This window comes from Carassius carassius, chromosome 8 (assembly GCF_963082965.1).
Source record: "Carassius carassius chromosome 8, fCarCar2.1, whole genome shotgun sequence".
Lineage (NCBI taxonomy): Eukaryota > Metazoa > Chordata > Actinopteri > Cypriniformes > Cyprinidae > Carassius > Carassius carassius.
The window spans coordinates 15,713,737-15,733,100 of NC_081762.1; the positions used below are offsets into that span (position 1 = coordinate 15,713,737).

At 39.0% G+C, this 19,364-nt stretch overlaps 1 protein-coding gene across 3 annotated transcripts in view; it reads right to left on the reverse strand.

Annotated features, from left to right (window-relative positions):
• Positions 1-16,202, reverse strand: part of zmym4.1 (zinc finger MYM-type containing 4, tandem duplicate 1) — a 40,211-nt gene extending 24,009 nt beyond the window's left edge. Inside the window, exons 1-5 of one of the 3 annotated variants that reach the window (XM_059556435.1) lie at positions 15,743-16,202; positions 9,642-10,202; positions 9,259-9,311; positions 8,997-9,161; positions 129-201 (exon numbers count right to left, since the gene is read on the reverse strand). In XM_059556435.1, the coding sequence (XP_059412418.1) occupies positions 129-201; positions 8,997-9,161; positions 9,259-9,311; positions 9,642-10,202; positions 15,743-16,124 (1,234 nt within the window). In that variant the 5' untranslated portion in view covers positions 16,125-16,202. Of the gene's footprint in view, positions 1-128; positions 202-8,996; positions 9,162-9,258; positions 9,312-9,641; positions 10,203-12,265; positions 12,462-15,742 lie in introns of those variants that run through there. The other 2 variants (XM_059556433.1, XM_059556434.1) reach the window with 2 other exon arrangements.
• Positions 16,203-19,364: the final 3,162 nt, after the last annotated feature.

Genomic DNA, 19,364 nt, shown 5'->3' on the forward strand with positions numbered 1-19,364 from the left:
ACATGAAGAAAAATTTGGAGGAAATAACAACAAAAAAAAAAAAAGTAAAATTAAATTGAACCATTTATCATCACATCTATTCACTCATATAGTAAATGGTAAAAACAATATAATAAAAGGGTTCGTACCAATGGATGTGGCATTTCCTCCTACAGAAAAAACTGCGCTGATCTTGATCGAATCAGGTGTCTGGTTGACCTCCTGAAAACATGAACACACACACAAAAAAAAATACACAAGTATCCATTAAATATTTTATACATTACTTAATGGTACCCATGATTTAAACCTGACATAATGTAAATTTAGCTCAAGTTTCATTACCGGTCATGTGGTTTAGCTTTTTGCAGTTATTTCATTCTAAATGACTTTTTGCATTTTAAATACCATTTTGCATTCATTTTCCAATTCAGTAGTAGACGAAAGAAAAACTATTTTGCAAGATTGCATTATTGACCAAAAAAGTGACGGTAAAGGCATAACAAAACATTGTTTAAAATAAATTAAATTATTTTGACCATCATACTCAAAGAACCCTGTTTGATGGTTTCCACAAAAAATATTACATGAATTCAACACTGATAAGAAATGTCACATAAGCAGTATATCAGCATGTGACGTTGAAGACTGGAGTAATGGTTGCTGAAAATTTTTTATCCAATATATGCAGCCCTAGAGAGCATAAGAGACGTCTATATTATATATATATATATATATACACACACACACAGTCGTGGCCAAAAGTTTTGAGAATTACATATTCTGGTAATTCCAATTACATAATTGGAAAAGTTGCTGCTAAAGTTTTTATAATAGCAATTTGCATATATTCCAGAATGTTATGAAGAGTGATCAGATGAATTGCATAGTCCTTCTTTGCCATGAAAATTAACTTAATCCCAAAAAAACCTTTCCACTGCATTTCATTGCTGTCATTAAAGGACCTGCTGAGAGCATTTCAGTAATCTTCTTGTTAACTCAGGAGAGAATGTTGATGAGCACAAGGCTGGAGATCATTATGTCAGGCTGATTGGGTTAGAATGGCAGACTTGACATGTTAAAAGGAGGGTGATGCTTGAAATCATTGTTCTTCCATTGTTAACCATGGTGACCCGCAAAGAAACGCGTGCAGCCATCATTGCGTTGCATAAAAATGGCTTCACAGGCAAGGATATTGTGGCTACTAAGATTGCACCTAAATCAACAATTTATAGGATCATCAAGAACTTCAAGGAAAGAGGTTTAATTCTTGTAAAGAAGGCTTCAGGGCGTCCAAGAAAGTCCAGCAAGCACCAGGATTGTCTCCTAAAGAGGATTCAGCTGCGGGATCGGAGTGCCACCAGTTCAGAGCTTGCTCAGGAATGGCAGCAGGCAGGTGTGAGCACATCTGCACGCACAGTGAGGCGAAGACTTTTGGAAGATGGCCTGGTGTCAAGAAGGGCAGCAAAGAAGCCACTTCTCTCCAAAAAAAAACATCAGGGACAGATTGATCTTCTGCCGGGTAGTCCAGTGAATGGACTAATGAGGACTGGGGCAAAGTCATATTCTCCGATGAAGCCCCTTTCCGATGAGCGCTACCATCAGTCCTGTGTCATGCCAACAGTAAAGCATCCTGACACCATTCATGTGTGGGGTTGCATCTCATCCAAGGGAGTGGGCTCACTCACAATTCTGCCCAAAAACGATGGAGCACCGTGCCATAAGGCAAAAGTGAGAACTAAGTGGCTCGGGGACCAGAATGTTGAAATTTTGGGTCCATGGCCTGGAAACTCCCCAGATCTTAATCCCATTGAGAACTTGTGGTCAATCCTCAAGAGGCGGGTGGACAAACAAAAACCCACTAATTCTGACAAACTTCAAGAAGTGATTTTGAAAGAATGGGTTGCTATCAGTCAGGATTTGGCCCAGAAGTTGATTGAGAGCATGCCCAGTCGAATTGCAGAGGTCCTGAAAAAGAAGGGCCAACACAGCAAATACTGACTCTTTGCATAAATGTCATGTAATTGTCGATAAAAACTTTTGAAACGTGTGAAGTGCTTGTAATTATATTTCAGTACATCACAGAAACAACTGAAACAAAGATGTAAAAGCAGTTTAGCAGCAAACTTTTTGAAAACTAATATTTATGTAATTCTCAAAACTTTTGGCCACGACTGTGTGTGTGTGTGTGTGTGTGTGTGTGTGTGTGTGTGTGTGTGTGTATGTGTGATATATATATATATATATATAGATATATATATATATATATATATAACACACACACACACATATATACATAAAGCATATACATTTAAAATTAGGGATGCACCGAAATGAAAATTCTTGGCCGAAGCCGAAAACCAAAAAAGAGAAAACCAAGGCCAAAAAACGAAACCGAAACCCCGAAAGAAATTATGCCAATTATTAGTACCATTGCATCAATTGCTATGACCGTGTACTAACTTTACTAAAATTAAGACATTGCAATTGCATAAATTAATATTAAAGTTTCAAAGATAATTACAATTACATAAATTATATTAAAAAAAAAAAACATAAAAATACATAATTACAAATTATGCGAATATTTATTAAGCACATTGCAACAATGCACAGTATTAAAATAAAATTCAAACTAAAAATGTATCCCACTCATGTTGTATATTAAATAATAATGTACAGGCCTACTGGCCTGCAGAAAGGTTTTAAAATTAACTTATCTCATAAAAACAAAGTGCATTTAGGTGAAGTGCATTTGAAATTTTTCTCTGTAGGACTAGAAAGTGCATTACTTCTCCAGTAAAGGCAAGAGGGTTATCACTTCTGGGGATGGGGACTTCAGACAGATAACCATCTAGCTGTTGAGCTTGTCATCTACCTGACATTTGAGAAATATTTGAGAGAGTGTATTTAAATAGGGCCAGGGCATAAATAAACATTTTTAATCAAATTAAAGCAGCAATATATATAATGTCACATATATAGTAGCCTAAGAAAAAAATAGCCAACGTATTATTATTTGAGGCACTTTCTTGCAGAATTCCACTGAACACATCAGACAACGAGGGTGCTTGCCCCTCATCTGGTGCACAGACGAGTCTTTTTTCTGCGCTCTGATCTCAGTCTCCTGCGCTTGGCACTTCTCCGTCTCCACGCGGGTTCTCCGCATCCAGTGCGGCATGGATCATCTCTCGTGCGCGCTGCCTTATTTCCGCATCCAAGTAATGGTCTTTATAACGCGGATCAAGCACATTCGCGATGAAGTGCAGAGGATCCGAAAAGATCTCAGTGAGACGTGTGCTAACAGACTCTATAAGACTGTACTTTTCTTTGTTTTCACTTCGTGGTCCGTCTTAATCTCTTTGTCAGGAGACGCTTTAGTGCTGCGAATAAAGGAATAAGAAGAGAGAGAATGTTCTCACTGGTGTGAAGTGAATGTCGCGGGGAGCTCGTGGTCTGCGCTATGCAGGTGGACGTGCAGGTCGCGGTTTCTGTTTGCGTCATCACAACATTTCGGCCGTGTTGTTTCGGTGATAAAAGTCTATCGGCCGAAAACCGAAAATGCCATTTTCGGCCGAAAATTTTCGGTGGCCGAATTTTCGGTGCATTCCTATTTAAAATATATGAAACATTAAGTATAAATAAATGAAACAAATGTGATTTAATTAAGGAACTTTTGTTCGTGTCATAACTCTAGTCCAGGCAACAGCTTTGTGGTACTTGACAAAGCAGTTGCGTTCAGCACAGCATTGAGGCACAGTTGGATCTTATAAACCCTGCAAACAACATTGGACCTCAAAATGTTTCCCTTCCTGCTGCAGTATTTGCAGGTCTGGCGGTTGGTGTAGAAAGGGGCATGGAAGAGGGACATGTCAAACCGCACAGAAGCATCTGGGGTGTGGCTGCGGTGTCCCCGGACAGGCATGGGGACATCAACAGGGGTGCTAGGGGCACATGGAAATGATGAGCTCCTTCGTGAGCAAGACATAACTGGCCTCTGGCTGCTGCAACTCCTAAACACCTGGATCCGAAAATTCTTTAACGACAGCCCATCCACAGCAAGAGATTTGATATCCTGCCTGTACATGATCCAGGCATTCGTGAGGCTGACCTCTATTGCATATGCAAACATCCGCATGTACCACCTCTTGGATTTCATGGGGGTGCGGTAGAGGTGGACCAGCATGTCACTTTTGTTTTGTCAATGCCCCCCATGTTGGCATTGTAGCTCTGGATGACAGCAGGACAGCTTATCGCTTCCTTCCTTTTGGTGTCACTGCAGTACCTGTAGACTGAGGATTTGGGCTCCACTCCCATGTATGTTAACAGCAGAGTGACGACCCAGTTGTCCTTTCACCTGAAGTCCAGGATCCAATCATCACTAGTGACGTAGTCATGCAAACCACGAGGGACAGCCTTTTTCTCCATATCCATAATGGACTTCAGTGGAGGCTTGCCTATTCTGGTGTCCCTTGCTGCCCCCATGTACCAGCAGTTTTTATCTTTGAGGCTCTTATATCCAGGCTGGTAAAGAGGTTGCCCGCAAAGATGGCTGTGTTGGTGGAGGAGGACATGGTGCTGGCCAGGACGGAGACTATCTAGCTTATTTTTGATGTATTGCCTCAGGTTGCCAGCTGTCTTGCCTTTGAAGGCAAACATAACCTCATCAACAGACTGCTTGGGGGTCTGTGGCTCACTCCTGAAGGCAGTAACCAGGAGGTTGAACAGTGGCCGGACTTCTGTCGCTGGAGCCAGGAATCTGGGTGTTGTCATTAAAGTGGACAAGCCTTCTCATCAGCCTGAAACTCTTAGATGACATGAGGTTTGCAACTTGAGGGACCCTGGTCTCCATTGCCCAGTAGTCATCAATGGAGGGCAGCTCAGAAAAAGGTCCTTACCTCACCTTCAGTGGTGGTGAAAGTGGTGTTGCGTCCTTCTGGGTTGCATATAAGTTGGTTTGGTATGTTATATGCTTGATGACATGGGGGCTGAAGTACTTACTGAATCAATTATATAGAGTCTAAAAGAAGTCGGGGGGAACGTGCTGGTACTCAGGCAGGTCTTGGTTGTCCAGATCAACATTCTTCCAGGTGGTTGGCCTCCCCTTCTTTGTGGTGCCCTTGGCTTGTGGTGCTGGCTGGTCTTTGTCCTCCTCTTCATTGTCATCATCCTCATCCGCAAGCTCCTCTTGGCAGACAGGGCCCATGTCACTTGGGCACACGTTAGTAATATTTTATTACCATTTTCTAAACTATAGCAAATAAACTGTGATAATGCTGAAGACATGTTGAAGGTGTCTGAATAAATTTTAGTTTGACTATTTCATTTTATATTGAAGACTATGCAGTGCTATTTTAAATTTGATAAGTGGTCAACCGATATGTGTTTTTTGACAGCCGATGCCGATATCTTGGAAAGTTTGTGTGCACTGGGAATCATATTTTTAAATAAAGCCAGGTAGGGGTGTAATGATACACCAATGGCATGGTTCGGTTTGGTTTACGGTTTTGGAGCCACAGTTCAGTTCGCTGTGGGGGTAGGGTTCATGTCATTGTTAAGCTAAGGAACAACAGATTCACTTAACTTAATTACAACAAAAATAACTTGACTTTTTCTTTATTAACTTTGGCACATTTTTAGTGCAGTCAGCATACCCAAATAAACAAATATGAAATAAATACAATGTAGACTAGTCAGAATAAAACATTTATCTCTTTAGCGCACTCAGCTTAACGGAGTAAACTAAAATGAGAACTCCTATGTAGGTAGTCAGAAATAAACATTTGTCTTAAGTGATGTCAGCTTACCCAGTTGTCCATAATGTAGTGCGCCGTGATCGTAATGAAAGACAATGAAAGTTGCATGGGAGGTCCACCCATCCGTAGTTAAAGCAATGAATTTAGCATTGCTCAGGTCCTACACTAGTTTGGCTTTATCTTCGCTGTAAAGGTGAGGCAGCACATTCTGACAAATGCGGTCAGCTCGGTAATTGGTATCTGGGCTCCAACACACTTATGCCGCGTTTCCACCGAAATTACCCGGAACATTTGTACCAGGAACTTTTTTTCCCAGGAACTTTTTCCCCCCCAGACCTGTTGCTTTCTGCGTTTCCACCGCGGTGTAAAGTACCGGGAAGATTAGGCAAAAAGACTGGTGACGTAGCTCTGCGCGCGTTTCTCAATACAAAGTACGCTGATTTTGGACGTGCATTCTCCTCGGTAGTTCAGACTTTGTGCATTCGACTCGGGAGTGTGATGTCCGCGACGACGCAAATCCAGTAAATCTGCAAACAGCAGCATATACTTGATAACTTCAGTCAGCTAACCATGGCTACTATTTTCCTCTCTGTATATTTACAATAAAACGAAATAGGATATCAAATACCACTGCCTCCTTTTGTTTTCATTTAAACATAATAACAGCTGCATAAATGTACTTAGTTCAGGGATATACAGCCATTACAATGAAACGAAATATTATATAGATTTGCCTTTTTTATTTTCATTTTAACATATAGATAAATTGAATACAGACCAAAAGAAAACCTGTTAGATTTACCCCGCAGCTGAATTATATTTTAGGTTTAACCACTAAAGAGACATCAGAGCCAGCGGTACATATCAGAAGGTCTAGCTGAGGAGAGGCTGCTTCTCGGCGGATACATGAGGACTGAGCTCCCGCTGGTCGCGTCGAGCTCACTGTCTCAGAGATCGGCGAAACACAATTTTAAATAGGCGCTGTCTTTATAAATAAACCACAGATTTGAGTTTTAAACATCTACATTCTCGCCTGAAATACTTTTAAAATTACATTTCATGACACAATAACAGTAATATTTTGAAAATGTTGATCCAAATAAATGGTGGTTGAACTCAACCAATGCTGCGTGAACTCAACCAATCAGGATGTTTAGGGGCCAAGTCCCGCCCCCGAAAGTTCAGGAACTTTGAAAAAGTACCACCTCGCCAGCAGGGACTTTCTGAGGGGCATTTTTTTACCCGAAACTTTATTTAGTTCCTGGTCCCTGCGGTGGAAACACACCGAGTACCAGGCCAAAGTCCCTAGTTCCTGGGTAAAGTTCCTGCGGTGGAAACGGGGCATTAGCAAATGCGTGAATCTGACATCCTGCATATACAGTAGTAACCGACTGTATCGCTCACTCCCAAGTCACATGATGACATGCACTTGGCAAATGGTAACTTTGGAATATAATATTTAAAACAGCATTTAAAAAGCCATTGTTATTCATTACCAATACAATTTAATCAAATGTATGCAAAGAACTTTGTTTAATAGATTAGTTAGTTAGAGATAAGTGACCTCAACAATGGGCAGCAGAAGGCGTGAGTACCGTGGTACGGCATGAAAGTTCCGTGATTCATATCATGGGTGGTGTATCGCGATCTTTCGGTTCGGTTTGTGATTGTTACACCCCTAAAGTCAGGGTAACCCGCATTTTACATACAGCACACAGTGAAAGTTACATGAATCTTTGTCATTTGTCATGACATTGGGCAAATGCATAAAGCGGAGTATAATTTGCTTTTATGGTTTTAAGCATTCAATTCACACAGACTGACCATCACACAGAGAAAGTGATCATGTTGGATATGACTATGTTTGCAAGGTTTTTGAAATTAAATTAGTCAAAGATTTGTTTAAATTATATTAATGCATATTTGCTTAATGCAGACAGCAAACAAGAAAGTTTTATAATATTTGCGTTTCTATTACTAACAGGCCTAATATAAAAGCAATCGTTGTAATACTTTGTGTACATTAATTTCTGTTTATCTGTTTTATCCTTCTGTTTAACCTTATTCTTTCCGATTATTAGACAGACTTCTATCCGTGTTAGACAGAACTGTTAATGATGACGACGAACAAGAGAGAGAACGAGCACTGTCTGCACTCAGGTGCTTACGCTCTCAGCACCATCAAATTAAAAGTCAAGAAGAAAAACGTATTGACCGATGCCGATATTTGAAAAATAATAGACAAATAAATTGAACAAACGTAAATTAAACCGTTTCAAACAGGGCCCACTGGTACAACCTGCACCAGGGCCCCACTAACCCCAGCTACGGCCCTGCATCCATGGCCGTATCCAGCCAAGAGGTTCATGTTCAAAAATAAAATTTGTTCTCTGATTGACTAATTTGCTGCTAAACTCCTCATATGAATTTATGCATGTATAATTCAGAATATTTAGTGTCCGTGGTAAGAAAATGATTGCTACGAGACGCTTCCGAACTGAATGAGTCTTCAGAGTGTTGTCAGCGAGATCGCGAGACGCGGTAACTTTATCTTATCTAATTTCCAAAATATTTGAAAATTTCGGTTTATTTACAGGTTTTGTTTATTTTAATAGAACATCTGGCAACATTGCATCGCCAGCATTAGTTTGGCAGTTATCCAAAAAGACAGTGGCTATGTACACTGTGCAAATAGCAGAATTTTTCAGTGATATGCTATTTACACCAAGTGCAAATATCTAAAGATTCTATTTATACTATGTTAAAATAGCAGGATTTTCTGCTATTTATACTAGCTACTTACTGCAAATAGTGGCAATTATCTGCACCTCAGTATTGTAGTGCATTATAAAACAGTTTGCAATAATAACTTGGGAGTCTAATTTAATGGGTGCCACCTTATTGGGACAATAAAGCCCTCCCTACTCCTACCCTTTTTGATTATTTACTTAATTTTCATTGAAAAGAAATGCTTTTCTGATATGATATGATTTGAAATTTGAAAAGGGAGAAAAATTTTTTGCCAAAAGGCGGATTCGCACCTGGGTCAATCACGTCAAAATATGTATGGCACACGTTTTGCATTCTGCAGCACTGGAGCTGACTGTCAAGTGTTGTCTTATGTAGTCTTGACTAACCGAAAATATCACATTTGGTGGGCAATATTGAAAGTAGAAAAAAAATTTCCACCCAGCCCTAAATACAATCCTCAAATGCATTGGTAGCTTAAAACTTATTTAATAAATCAGTGGTGAAACTCACAGCTGCTGGGTCAGGCTCATCTTTAATGTTTCCCACTGGCCGCAGTGACACCGATGCTTTCTCATATTCCTCATCCATTGGCTCATCCTTCACCTTCACTGGCAGTGCATCAGAGAGCTGGGCCACTTGAGGATTCACCTCAGTTTTTAACACTGACAGTGTTTGCTGCATTCAGATGGAGAGAATTTTAGTTTTAGGAGTTTATTTCCTCCATGGATTAACAAGCAACTTATATGGTAAACAAAATAGTGATTGTGCTTACCACGACAGGTGGTTCAGTTTTCTCTCTTTTTATGGGTTCAGGGAGAGATTTTCCTGTTATATGTAAAAATGATGTAGGAAAAAAAAACAGTCAAATGTTTTCCTCGGTTCTATTTTGTTAAATTAATAAAAAAAAATTAAAATATTAACGATGAAGCAACATTGTGCATCTAATACATGCATTTAATTTTCAATATACTAAAACATTCTAAAAACAAATATATAGGAATTCAACTACATTTTGAATTTCATGGAATGCTTTTCCATGGCTGTGAACACTTATCAATACAGTCATAAACCAATATCAGTAACTACCAAAATGTGTTTACAAGTCATCTCGGCAGGACACATCTTGTAAGTAACAAGCAAAATGTTCACACCAACCTGCATCATCTGATCCATCTACCTCCATCTTCCCATCGCAATCCTCAGTCTTGTCCACATCTATAGCCATTTCACTGGTAAAGTCTTCGACTTTAGCGATCACAAGCTCTTCTGAACACTGTGCTGCATCATCTGCATTGTTCCTCACTTCCTTTTTCTTTACTTCTCCACCATTCTTCTGCTCAGAGTGTTCCTGTGCACAATTTTCTTCTTCTACCTTCTTTTCAGTTACACTGTTCTTTTCTGGTCCGTTTTGTTGGTCCACCCCTGACTGTTGTATTAAATCCGGATCTTCCTTCATCTCCTCTGAAAGCTTCTCTACTTCCTCCTGCTCCACATTTTGGGTTTCCATTAGGCTGTTTTGAAGGCTTGGTTCATTTTCACCTGCTTCAGTGGCAGCCAGCAGGCATGACTCCACTGCATCTGGCTTCACTTCTGAACCAGCTGCAACTCCTGGAAGTTGTTCTGTTGAATCTTCACTAGCCATAGGGACACCTGCGACAGACGTAGAGCCCAGCGGTGAAACTGTCTCTGTAGACTGTGAAGGGCCTGACGTCACTCCTGAAAGTGAGAAATGAAGACATTTGTTCAGAGTAGAGTTCAGTGAGAAGAATGGCCTGGGGCTCTCTATCAAGTCTGTACAGTTTTATTAGTGTATTATACAGCCAAACTTGCTTAACCCTGTAAGGCCCACTTATTACAATTATTGCAATATCACAACATCAGGTTTATCTTGACTAAAATATAGCTGCTCATGTTTTTTGTTCTCCAAGACCTCATTTACACAACTAATGTGTCATATTGTCTAGCCTTGCAATGCTATTGGATGCTAGTTTTTAAAAACAGGCCTGTTTTTAACAGGCCATAAACTCACACATCCTGCGAACTTCCCATGAAGCACATTTCGTTTTACTGGATTGGATGAATTTAAATTCAAGAAAGCAAAGCAAAATGCCTAAAATATTGTTTTTCTGTGATTAGTATTGTCTAGATCAATCAGATATTGAGGCATCATTGAATGCATTGATTATTTTAGATTTTAAGCTTATGTTATGACAGTATTGTAATTTTACAACATTGGGTAAAAGGTTTAGCTAAATTTGCTTGTGCACATTTTCACATTACATTGATGAATCGTGCTTCTCACTTGTTCCATGTGAGAAAAACTAAAAACTAATAGAAATGTACTGTTTTTGATCATTTAAAAGTTTTAAGTCTTTTTTGTTACCATTTTGAGATTCAAGCAAGATTTTATGATTATTAAATGAGTTAAAGTTGAAGAATTTTTCTTTGAGAATTTTAAACCATTTGTGTAGCAATATTTAATACTATCTGTATCTCATTTATAAAATGTCCTATTATTTTTCTAGGTTTTTCTTGTTTGCCCAATTATCTGCTTGATGCATTAGGGACAAGTGATAATGTTCTGGAATGTGTGGGTATCAGTGCTGTTAGCATAAGTAAAGGACACGATAAGGTATCAGACAGTACCGTGTGAATGGGTGAATCCTTTAAAACGTGTATAATTGGGATTAGAGCCTGAAAACAAATCAGGCCCCCCTCCCCTTTTAAAATGTCAACAGCCAAGAAAGACTGTCTCATGTGCAGGAGGTCACTGATACCGTCTAAAATGGGGACAGAGACTTTAAGAGGGACTCTGATACAAGTGAAGAAAGTTTATAAGTCATGATGAATGTGTTAAAGCTTTCATTCAGTTGTTCGGATTTTGCAAATGTAACGTGAACGTACAATTTTTTTCTTCCATAAAATGCCTTATTTTATCACTGTGTAAAATTCTGCAAGTTCAAATATGAAATGAATTAATTTCTTGAAGCATAGGCAGAACATTAAACTATTGAATGTTTTGCGACATATACCATTGTTTATTCACGGGAAATAATATACAACTAACAAAAGTTTTCATAAAAAAACATCTTATAAAAAGTTTTATTTATATTTTTATATATATTATATATATATATAAATAATTATTCTATCGTTTCTAAGGAAACAAAATTTAGTGAACAAAAGTATTGCAATTAACTTTTAATCGTATTTACGGCAGGAATTAAATTATCTTCATCAGTATTCGTAATGAAACCATCGCCAATTGCTGCAATATTTTATTTTATATACGTTAACTGCGATAAATTAGAGTTATTTTTCAAATTCTAACGTTACACTCCCATTTCAAACCATATAAACCTCTACAATGGACTTCAGTCTACTGTCTGCACCAAACGCTTTTGTACTTTTGCAATTGCTACACAAGGCATCAAGTCTCAGGACTACAAACATGCATCTTTGGCTAATATCGTCACAGGCTAATACATACCATACCAAAAAATACTGCCAAATCTCAAAACTGCCTTAAATATCTGTTTTATGTTATAAACACATCGTTCTATTGTCGTTAGCTCGCTAAATTACTCGATGTAAATGAAAAACAACAACAGAATACTGTCCAACATAAAATGCTTTAAACTATGAAATCATAGTTAGCTGTAGCCAGACCGAGCGTATAAAGGTGAACCACGCTGCAGGGCATGCATATTTTGCAGCGAATCTCTGCAGAGATGATAAACAACACGCGGGCCAACCTTTTCAACAGTTCAAACACTCACCTTAAAACGACTGGCGTATTCTTTCAACAATCCCTCTCAAAAGACAGTCGATAAGCAACCACTGCGAGATGCACGGTTGATTACTTCTGCATTAAAACATCGAAATACTGCAAAAGTTGATGGAACAGAATAAACTAGCTGGATGGGCTCGCTGGTTCTCCCGCGAAAGCTCTTCCCCTCTGCGTGCTGCAGTGCATTATGGGTGAGGCGCACTTGGGAGGGACAGGCTATCGATTCATTTCCGCGAATCGGCTCCTTCGAGCAGTTCGTTTCAATGATTCAGTTACAATTCAGCAACTCTACTGATTTTTCGTATCGAATCGGTTAATGTGGTTTATTAAACGTGTCCGAGAAAAACAAACCGAAGCAAAAACAGCTAAAACCTGCCTGACCAGCTTGGGCTGGTGTTAGCGTTTTTTTTTCAGCAGAGATATTATCACTGTATATTATATAGCAAAAAAGTACTCTCAGTTTCAAAACTGATTTATTTGCAATCCATCATATTTCTCAACATGTATCAATATTTGCATGAACACAAAATGAATCACATCTGAACAGGTTTCACAGATATGTGATGAACAATAAGTCTTGAAACTGATTTCGGACAGGCTTCTGACACAGCGTAATGGTTTAATGATCTACAACAAAATAAAAACAAGTTTTGATGATAACTAAACAAATATTTTAAATATATTAAATTACTATATTAATTACTATTATACTGGTTTCCTGCTAGAAATAAGATAAAAAAGCTAGTCAGAAATATACATTTATACATAAACTGACCACCAAATGCAACTTTCAGATGTCATCTTTATTTTATTAGCTCAACCATCACAGAATGAAACACACAGGAGGATTGTGGGATATCAAAAGCAGTGAAGGATACATCTATGCTGCCTTCAAAATTTATTCAGAAGGTGGTACCTCGGGAGAAAGGAAGTAATCCCACATGTAATGATATCCCATAATCCTGTGTCTACCATTCAATGACGCTTGAGTTAAAAATAAAGAGAGCTTCAAAAAGTTGTGTTTGGTGGTCAGTTTGTGCGTAAATCTATGTTTATGAATAACGTTTTGCACTTTTGATGTTATTTCTAGCGAGAAATTTGTATTATAGTAATTAAATATTAGTTACATCACCAAAACTTGTTGTATTTTTGTTGATCATAAAACCATTTTACTGCCTCAGAAGCCTGTCCAAAATAACTTTCATGAGGTGCCTTCGTGCAAAAATGCTGCCAACAAAGTCATTGCCTCATAAGACAGCGAGCCAGCAAGACAGTTGCCTAGAAGTAAAGCAGAATTTGGATTCAGTCGTGCCCTGATGCCTTCCTGCCTTGGAATGCTGCTTTTTAGATCTTTTGGATGCAGTCAATGGATCAGTTCAGATGCTGAGGAAACTGTAGATAATTTTTCACATTCATATTGACAGGCCACAGCCATACAATTATGAGCCTGCTATACAGCCAAGAAGGTCAGAGACAAATTGAGTTGTGGTGTAATTGGAAAAGAGGGCAGGTGTTTTGGTGTCTGGAAAAATTTTGCTTATTCACAGAAATGCGTCTCCGTGTGGTCGGGGCTTTAATATACACATTTGCTTACTATATATAACAGAAAGTGCTGCGAAGGTTACTTTGGAAATGTAGGTTACAGATAACAAGTTATCATATTTGAAATGTAAAAAGTAGTGTAACTATTTCAGTTAATTTATTAATGTAACCGATTACAATTTCTCTATTTAAACCGAGCAGTGTTAGCCTTACCGTAGTTTGTTACTTGATTTAGGATTATAAAAATGGCATTTTAAAGCACACCGCCACAAAATCTGAGGTTAAATACTGATTTAAAATCATAAGATATAGTTTAATAGCTAAAATACGGATTTTAAATCAAATCTTTGCATAGGTATGACAGGAAACACTGGCATCTACCTTGAAAAAAACATCTTCTATTCATCTTATAAAATAAAACATACATAAACCCACATAGAAAATAAACCAATTATTGAATAAGCATGTGCCTAATCTGTGCCTTAAATTCCTAAAACATTGGTGTCATATATTTTAAATCAGTCAATGCAATTGACTTCTGAAAGAATTCAATTAAATCTGGGCGTATATGCTATATGTGTATGCTGTTCTGTGTCAGCTGCGGCACGCGGCACAATGTTTTCAACATTGTTTGCGATTTGACAGAACAGCATGCCGTTTACATTCAGTGGATACTCGGTGCCAGGGTGACGCAGAGGAGACGAATAGTTGAATAAATTAGTTATTTTTTCATATTCTTTTGCACGCAAATAGTTTACTTGTAGCTTTATAAAATTACGGTTGAACCCCTGATGTCCCATACTGTCCCGATGTCCTTGCTACATTTCTGGACCTTGATCGTGGTAATACCCTTGCTCTCTATGGGAGGGTCAGAGAGCTCACGGGATGCACAAAATATATCTTAACTTGTGTTCCAAAGATGAACAAAGGTCTTCCAGGGTTTGGAACGACATGAGGGTGAGTAATTAATGACCTAATATTCACTTTAAATCAGTGGTTCTCAAACATGTCCTGGAGGAACCCTAGCCCTGTATATTTTGTTTGTCTCCCTTATGTAACACACCTGATTCAATTCATTAGCTCGTTGGCAGAGACTGCAAGACATGAATTGGAACACAATGTGCAGGGCTAGGGGTACTCCAGGACAGGTTTGAGAACCCTTGCTTTAAATGAGTAGCTCAAAAACAGAATCATTCAGTAACGAAACACTGCTGGGTTTCTCAGAGATGCACGACTGTTTTGCTGTGTTCATTTGGAATGATTTTCGTTAACCAAATGAGCAAAAATGGTCAACACTGACAATATTGTACTGTATATTAACTACTCGTTTGTAGTCCAGTGGTACTCAAACCTCTCCATGAAGTACCCCAACACTGCACATTTTGTATGTCTCCCTGTATCCGACACACCAACTTCAAGTAATGCAGTCTCCACTAATGAGCTGAATCTTGTTTGATAGATGAGAGAGACATATACAAATTGTGCAGGGCTGGGGGTACTCCAGGTGAAGGACAGGTTTGAGAACAACTGTTACATAAAATCAATGTCAAATTTGCAATTGTGGTTTTCAGGGAAAACTGCACTCTCTTGGTCATGTCATGTTATAAATATAAAAAGCTATCTTTTTACCGCAGTATGTTTCGTTGAGAGTGCAGTTGCACTCATTTGTTTTGATTTCTCCACGAGATTGTTTCACATACAAACAGGCTGTGGGAGCCTCAAATGGCTCAACCTTGTTCCTGTCAATACATTATCCATTATCAATGTGCCCTTATAAATGGATAATGTATTAAAGGGTTATAAGTTATAATAAATTTCGTATGGTACATGTAAGAATGAAACTATCACTTTAAAAGTTCTATGTCCATACATTAACCCCCACCCCCCCACACACTCACTCTCACACAATCCCAGTTCCACCCACTTTTTAAAACGAAGTTAGGCCACTTATGACCAACATGTCTCCGGGCGGCGGACGAACCACGGGCTGACGGCTGACCCGATGAAGCGGCTATGTGCACCGAGGGAACCGCATCGGCTCTGAGTCTCACTTGGTTTTTGCTTTTGCATCCCATGTTGACCTCCATTATGTCTTCTGGACGATAATGTTCCGGTGTGAAGTGAACGCTACACACCACCGCGTTTTTCGTAGCAGATGCACTGGTGAAGTCTCGTCTCTTCGCTTGCACAAAACGCACCCAGGCACTGAAGATATCACCGTGCTTTTTCTTGTCTGGAAATCTGTGGACTCGATGTCCTGACTGGCTGCAGTTTGTGCAACCTCCATAAACACAATAATTTACCATGACGATGATAACCTGAAATAGAAAACTACCGAAAGCACACTGACTCACAAGCACTCCTACTGAATGCCGACCTAATCTTAACTGAGCATTACAGTGTTGCCAACTTCTTTCAATTGAAAGTAGCTAAACCCCGCCTGAAAAGTCTCTAAATGACGTCTTGTGCTAATATTCATGACGTAAGTGCGTCGAATTGTATTGTCTCCCTGTGCTCACATACTGCATTTTAATGCAGCCAAATTCTCAATAAAACTGTTGTATTAATATATTTGAATGTCTCTGTTGCAATTATATTAATCTGCACTAAAATCCTATTCACAACATTGTGTTACGAAATCAAATGCACATACGATTAAGAAAATGTAAAAGAGAGTTAGAAGCAACAGAAAATATAATTTTTTTAATTAAAGTGCTGCTTCTCTCTGCGTTTGCTGAAAACTGCAGATGCAGAGAGAGAGTCGCGCGCTGGGAAAGAGAGACCTGATCTCTAAATAAGGTTTTTTGAAAAAAAAAGTCGCCAAATCTAGCGACAAAGTCGATAAGTTTGCAACACTGCTGAGCTACACCATAGACAGTAAAAGAAAATAGACACAGAGCGACCCCATTGGATTCAACGGAGACAAGTGAAGTCAATTAGAAGCACTTACTTCCATAGACAGTAAAAGCTTACTTCCTGGGGGTCGGGCGTACTACGCAGACTCAAACTGAGCTTGATGAGGTAGATGTCACGTGAGTGTAAATCTTCTAATCGCTGTGCCAAGAGAAATCTGAATCACCCACCGAATCTTCCAGAGAAGGCGAGCGTGAACAGGAGCAAAGTTTGGTAAGTATTCTGATTAATTATATCCCTTGACTTTATGCCTCCACGTCCCCGTGATAGCTTCATAGACAGTAAAAGATTGTCTGCAAGCTTCTCCTCCTGTCCATACGGTAATTTCTCTACTGTGCGACAGAGTCGATGGTTATGACCAGAGCCGTTGAAAAACATATTTAACGGCTCTGGTTATGACGCAATCATTAGCCTATTTTTTTTTTTACAAAAACTGCTTCTACGGGACCATAACGTAAGATACAAGGTAATGGAGCCTTTTATACATTTTCGTGTTTCTTTAGAAATAATTAATGGACAAATGGAGTCTTTAAACGCCTCAGATGTAAAGTTATTCGCTGTCAAAGTGACGCCAAAATGAATGGGAGTCAATGGAATGCTAACAGCAGGTGGGGGTCCGCTAGCCAATGGCGACGCCCAGGGGTGCTTCAAAAAAATATGAAATCCTGCCCCCCCGTGACGTAAAAATAACAAGAGAACAAAGTGTTTTTTTGGGTTTTTTTTTTTTACTGTCAGAGACTGTCACTTTTTCTACAAAATTGTAGTGTGTGTGTGTGTCAGTTTGTTTTTTAGGGGGCTGCTGCAAGCCACTTCCAGGGCAGTTGCGGTGCAGGGTGCCTCCAAATACTTCAGGAAACATGGCAGCACAGGATGTTTTACTAGCAGAAGCAGCAAACCCACTTTGAGCCCCTTCTGTAGCAGCATTAATGTAGCTCAAACAGTAGAGCACAGCCCTAGCAACACCAAAGTCATGGGGAAAGCAAAAATTGAAACCTGAAACAAATTGAATGCACTGTAAAGCCCAGAATAAACAGTTAATGCTGCTGAAAGTCAAAGCCAGTCTGAAAATTTGAGTTGATAGATTTCATGGAAAATCTTGTATGTATGATGGTACACTTGATTGATGATACATCCATACAGTCGGAGGATATTAACAAAATTCTTCAGAGACGTTGAAAATAGAACACTACTTACATATTGTGTGAAGGGTTAATATCAGGAAAAATAACAAATTCTAAAATAAATGTAACTTTCAAAAAAAGTATTCAACTCATTAATTATTAAAAGGGACATCAGATGCCCATTTTCCACAAGTTGGTATTCTTTAGGGTCTTAATGAAATGTCAGCAAAGTACTGATTAAAATTCCTCAATGGTCATGTAAAACCACACCCTATTACCTCATCAAACAGCTCTGTTCACAGTGACCATTTCGATGCATGTTTTTTTAAATGATAATAAGCTACTGCTCACCCCGCCCCTCTCTTCAATGGGACTGTTCATATATATATATATATATATATATATATATATATGTAGATGCCTCATTAACGACTGTTCCTATGGGCCACTATACATAAGTTGTTTGCCAATGTAATGTTCAACTTGACGTCATTCACCATAGTAATCACTGAATATTCAAAAGATGCCATGAGCCTGCACAGAATGGCTCAACGGCTCTGTGAGAACCTACAGTATGGTGAATGGCATCAGGTTGACCGTTCCAAGATGACAGCTGCATCTACGCTTGCTCTAGTCATTTGTAAGTTCTTATTCAAATTAGAAAGTTAAATCTACTCTAGAGGCTTAGTAACTACTAATAATTCGTAGTCATATAATATGACATTTACCCTAAATCATCCAATAGAAACCTTCAAATACGAGAACAGAACTTGTTTAAATGCTATGAATTTTAATTTATCCTTCATTCCAACTGTCCCCTTTTACAAAATGCAAAATAAGTCTCTGATGTCCAAAGAGTGTATGTGAAATTTTTTGCGCAAAATACCCCACAGATTGTTAGCTTGCTAAAAATGCCACTTTTAGGGGTGTAAGCTAAAATGTAGTCTTTGTAGAGCTGAAACAACGAATCGATTTAATAGATTAAAATCGATTATTAAAATAGTTGTCAACTAATTTAGTCATCGATTCGTTGCTAAATAACTTATTTGCCATAAGCGGCTCATTTCGTGCATATTTCAAATCTGCGGTGACCAAAGTGTGGCAGTAATGAGCCACCGGAGGTTTTACTCAGCCAGTACAGCAGGAGAAGTAGCGAATAGCCAATAGCTGGCCTCGTTTTATCTCACGTGCTTCCCGAAACAGCGTCTCTGTCTCTGTGCTTTCCCGTAACAACGTTAAAAGCTCAGCCAAGATGATGAACAGCTGATCATAGCTGTATATGGATTTCCATTTTGAAATAAATTTAGTAGCAGAGCTACTGCAAGCGATTTTTAGAGCTGCAAATCCATTTATCCTTTGCTGAAATTTCCGTGTCTTCAAGGAGAGAGCACGTCATGGTTGCTTAGCAAAGGCAGACGCCTCAGGGGCGCAACTGCACGAGCGCTTTGGAAAGAAAGAGAAAGCGGTGCGCCTAGCGTTTTCCACGCGTTTTTAGGCGCGATATGTGAACGG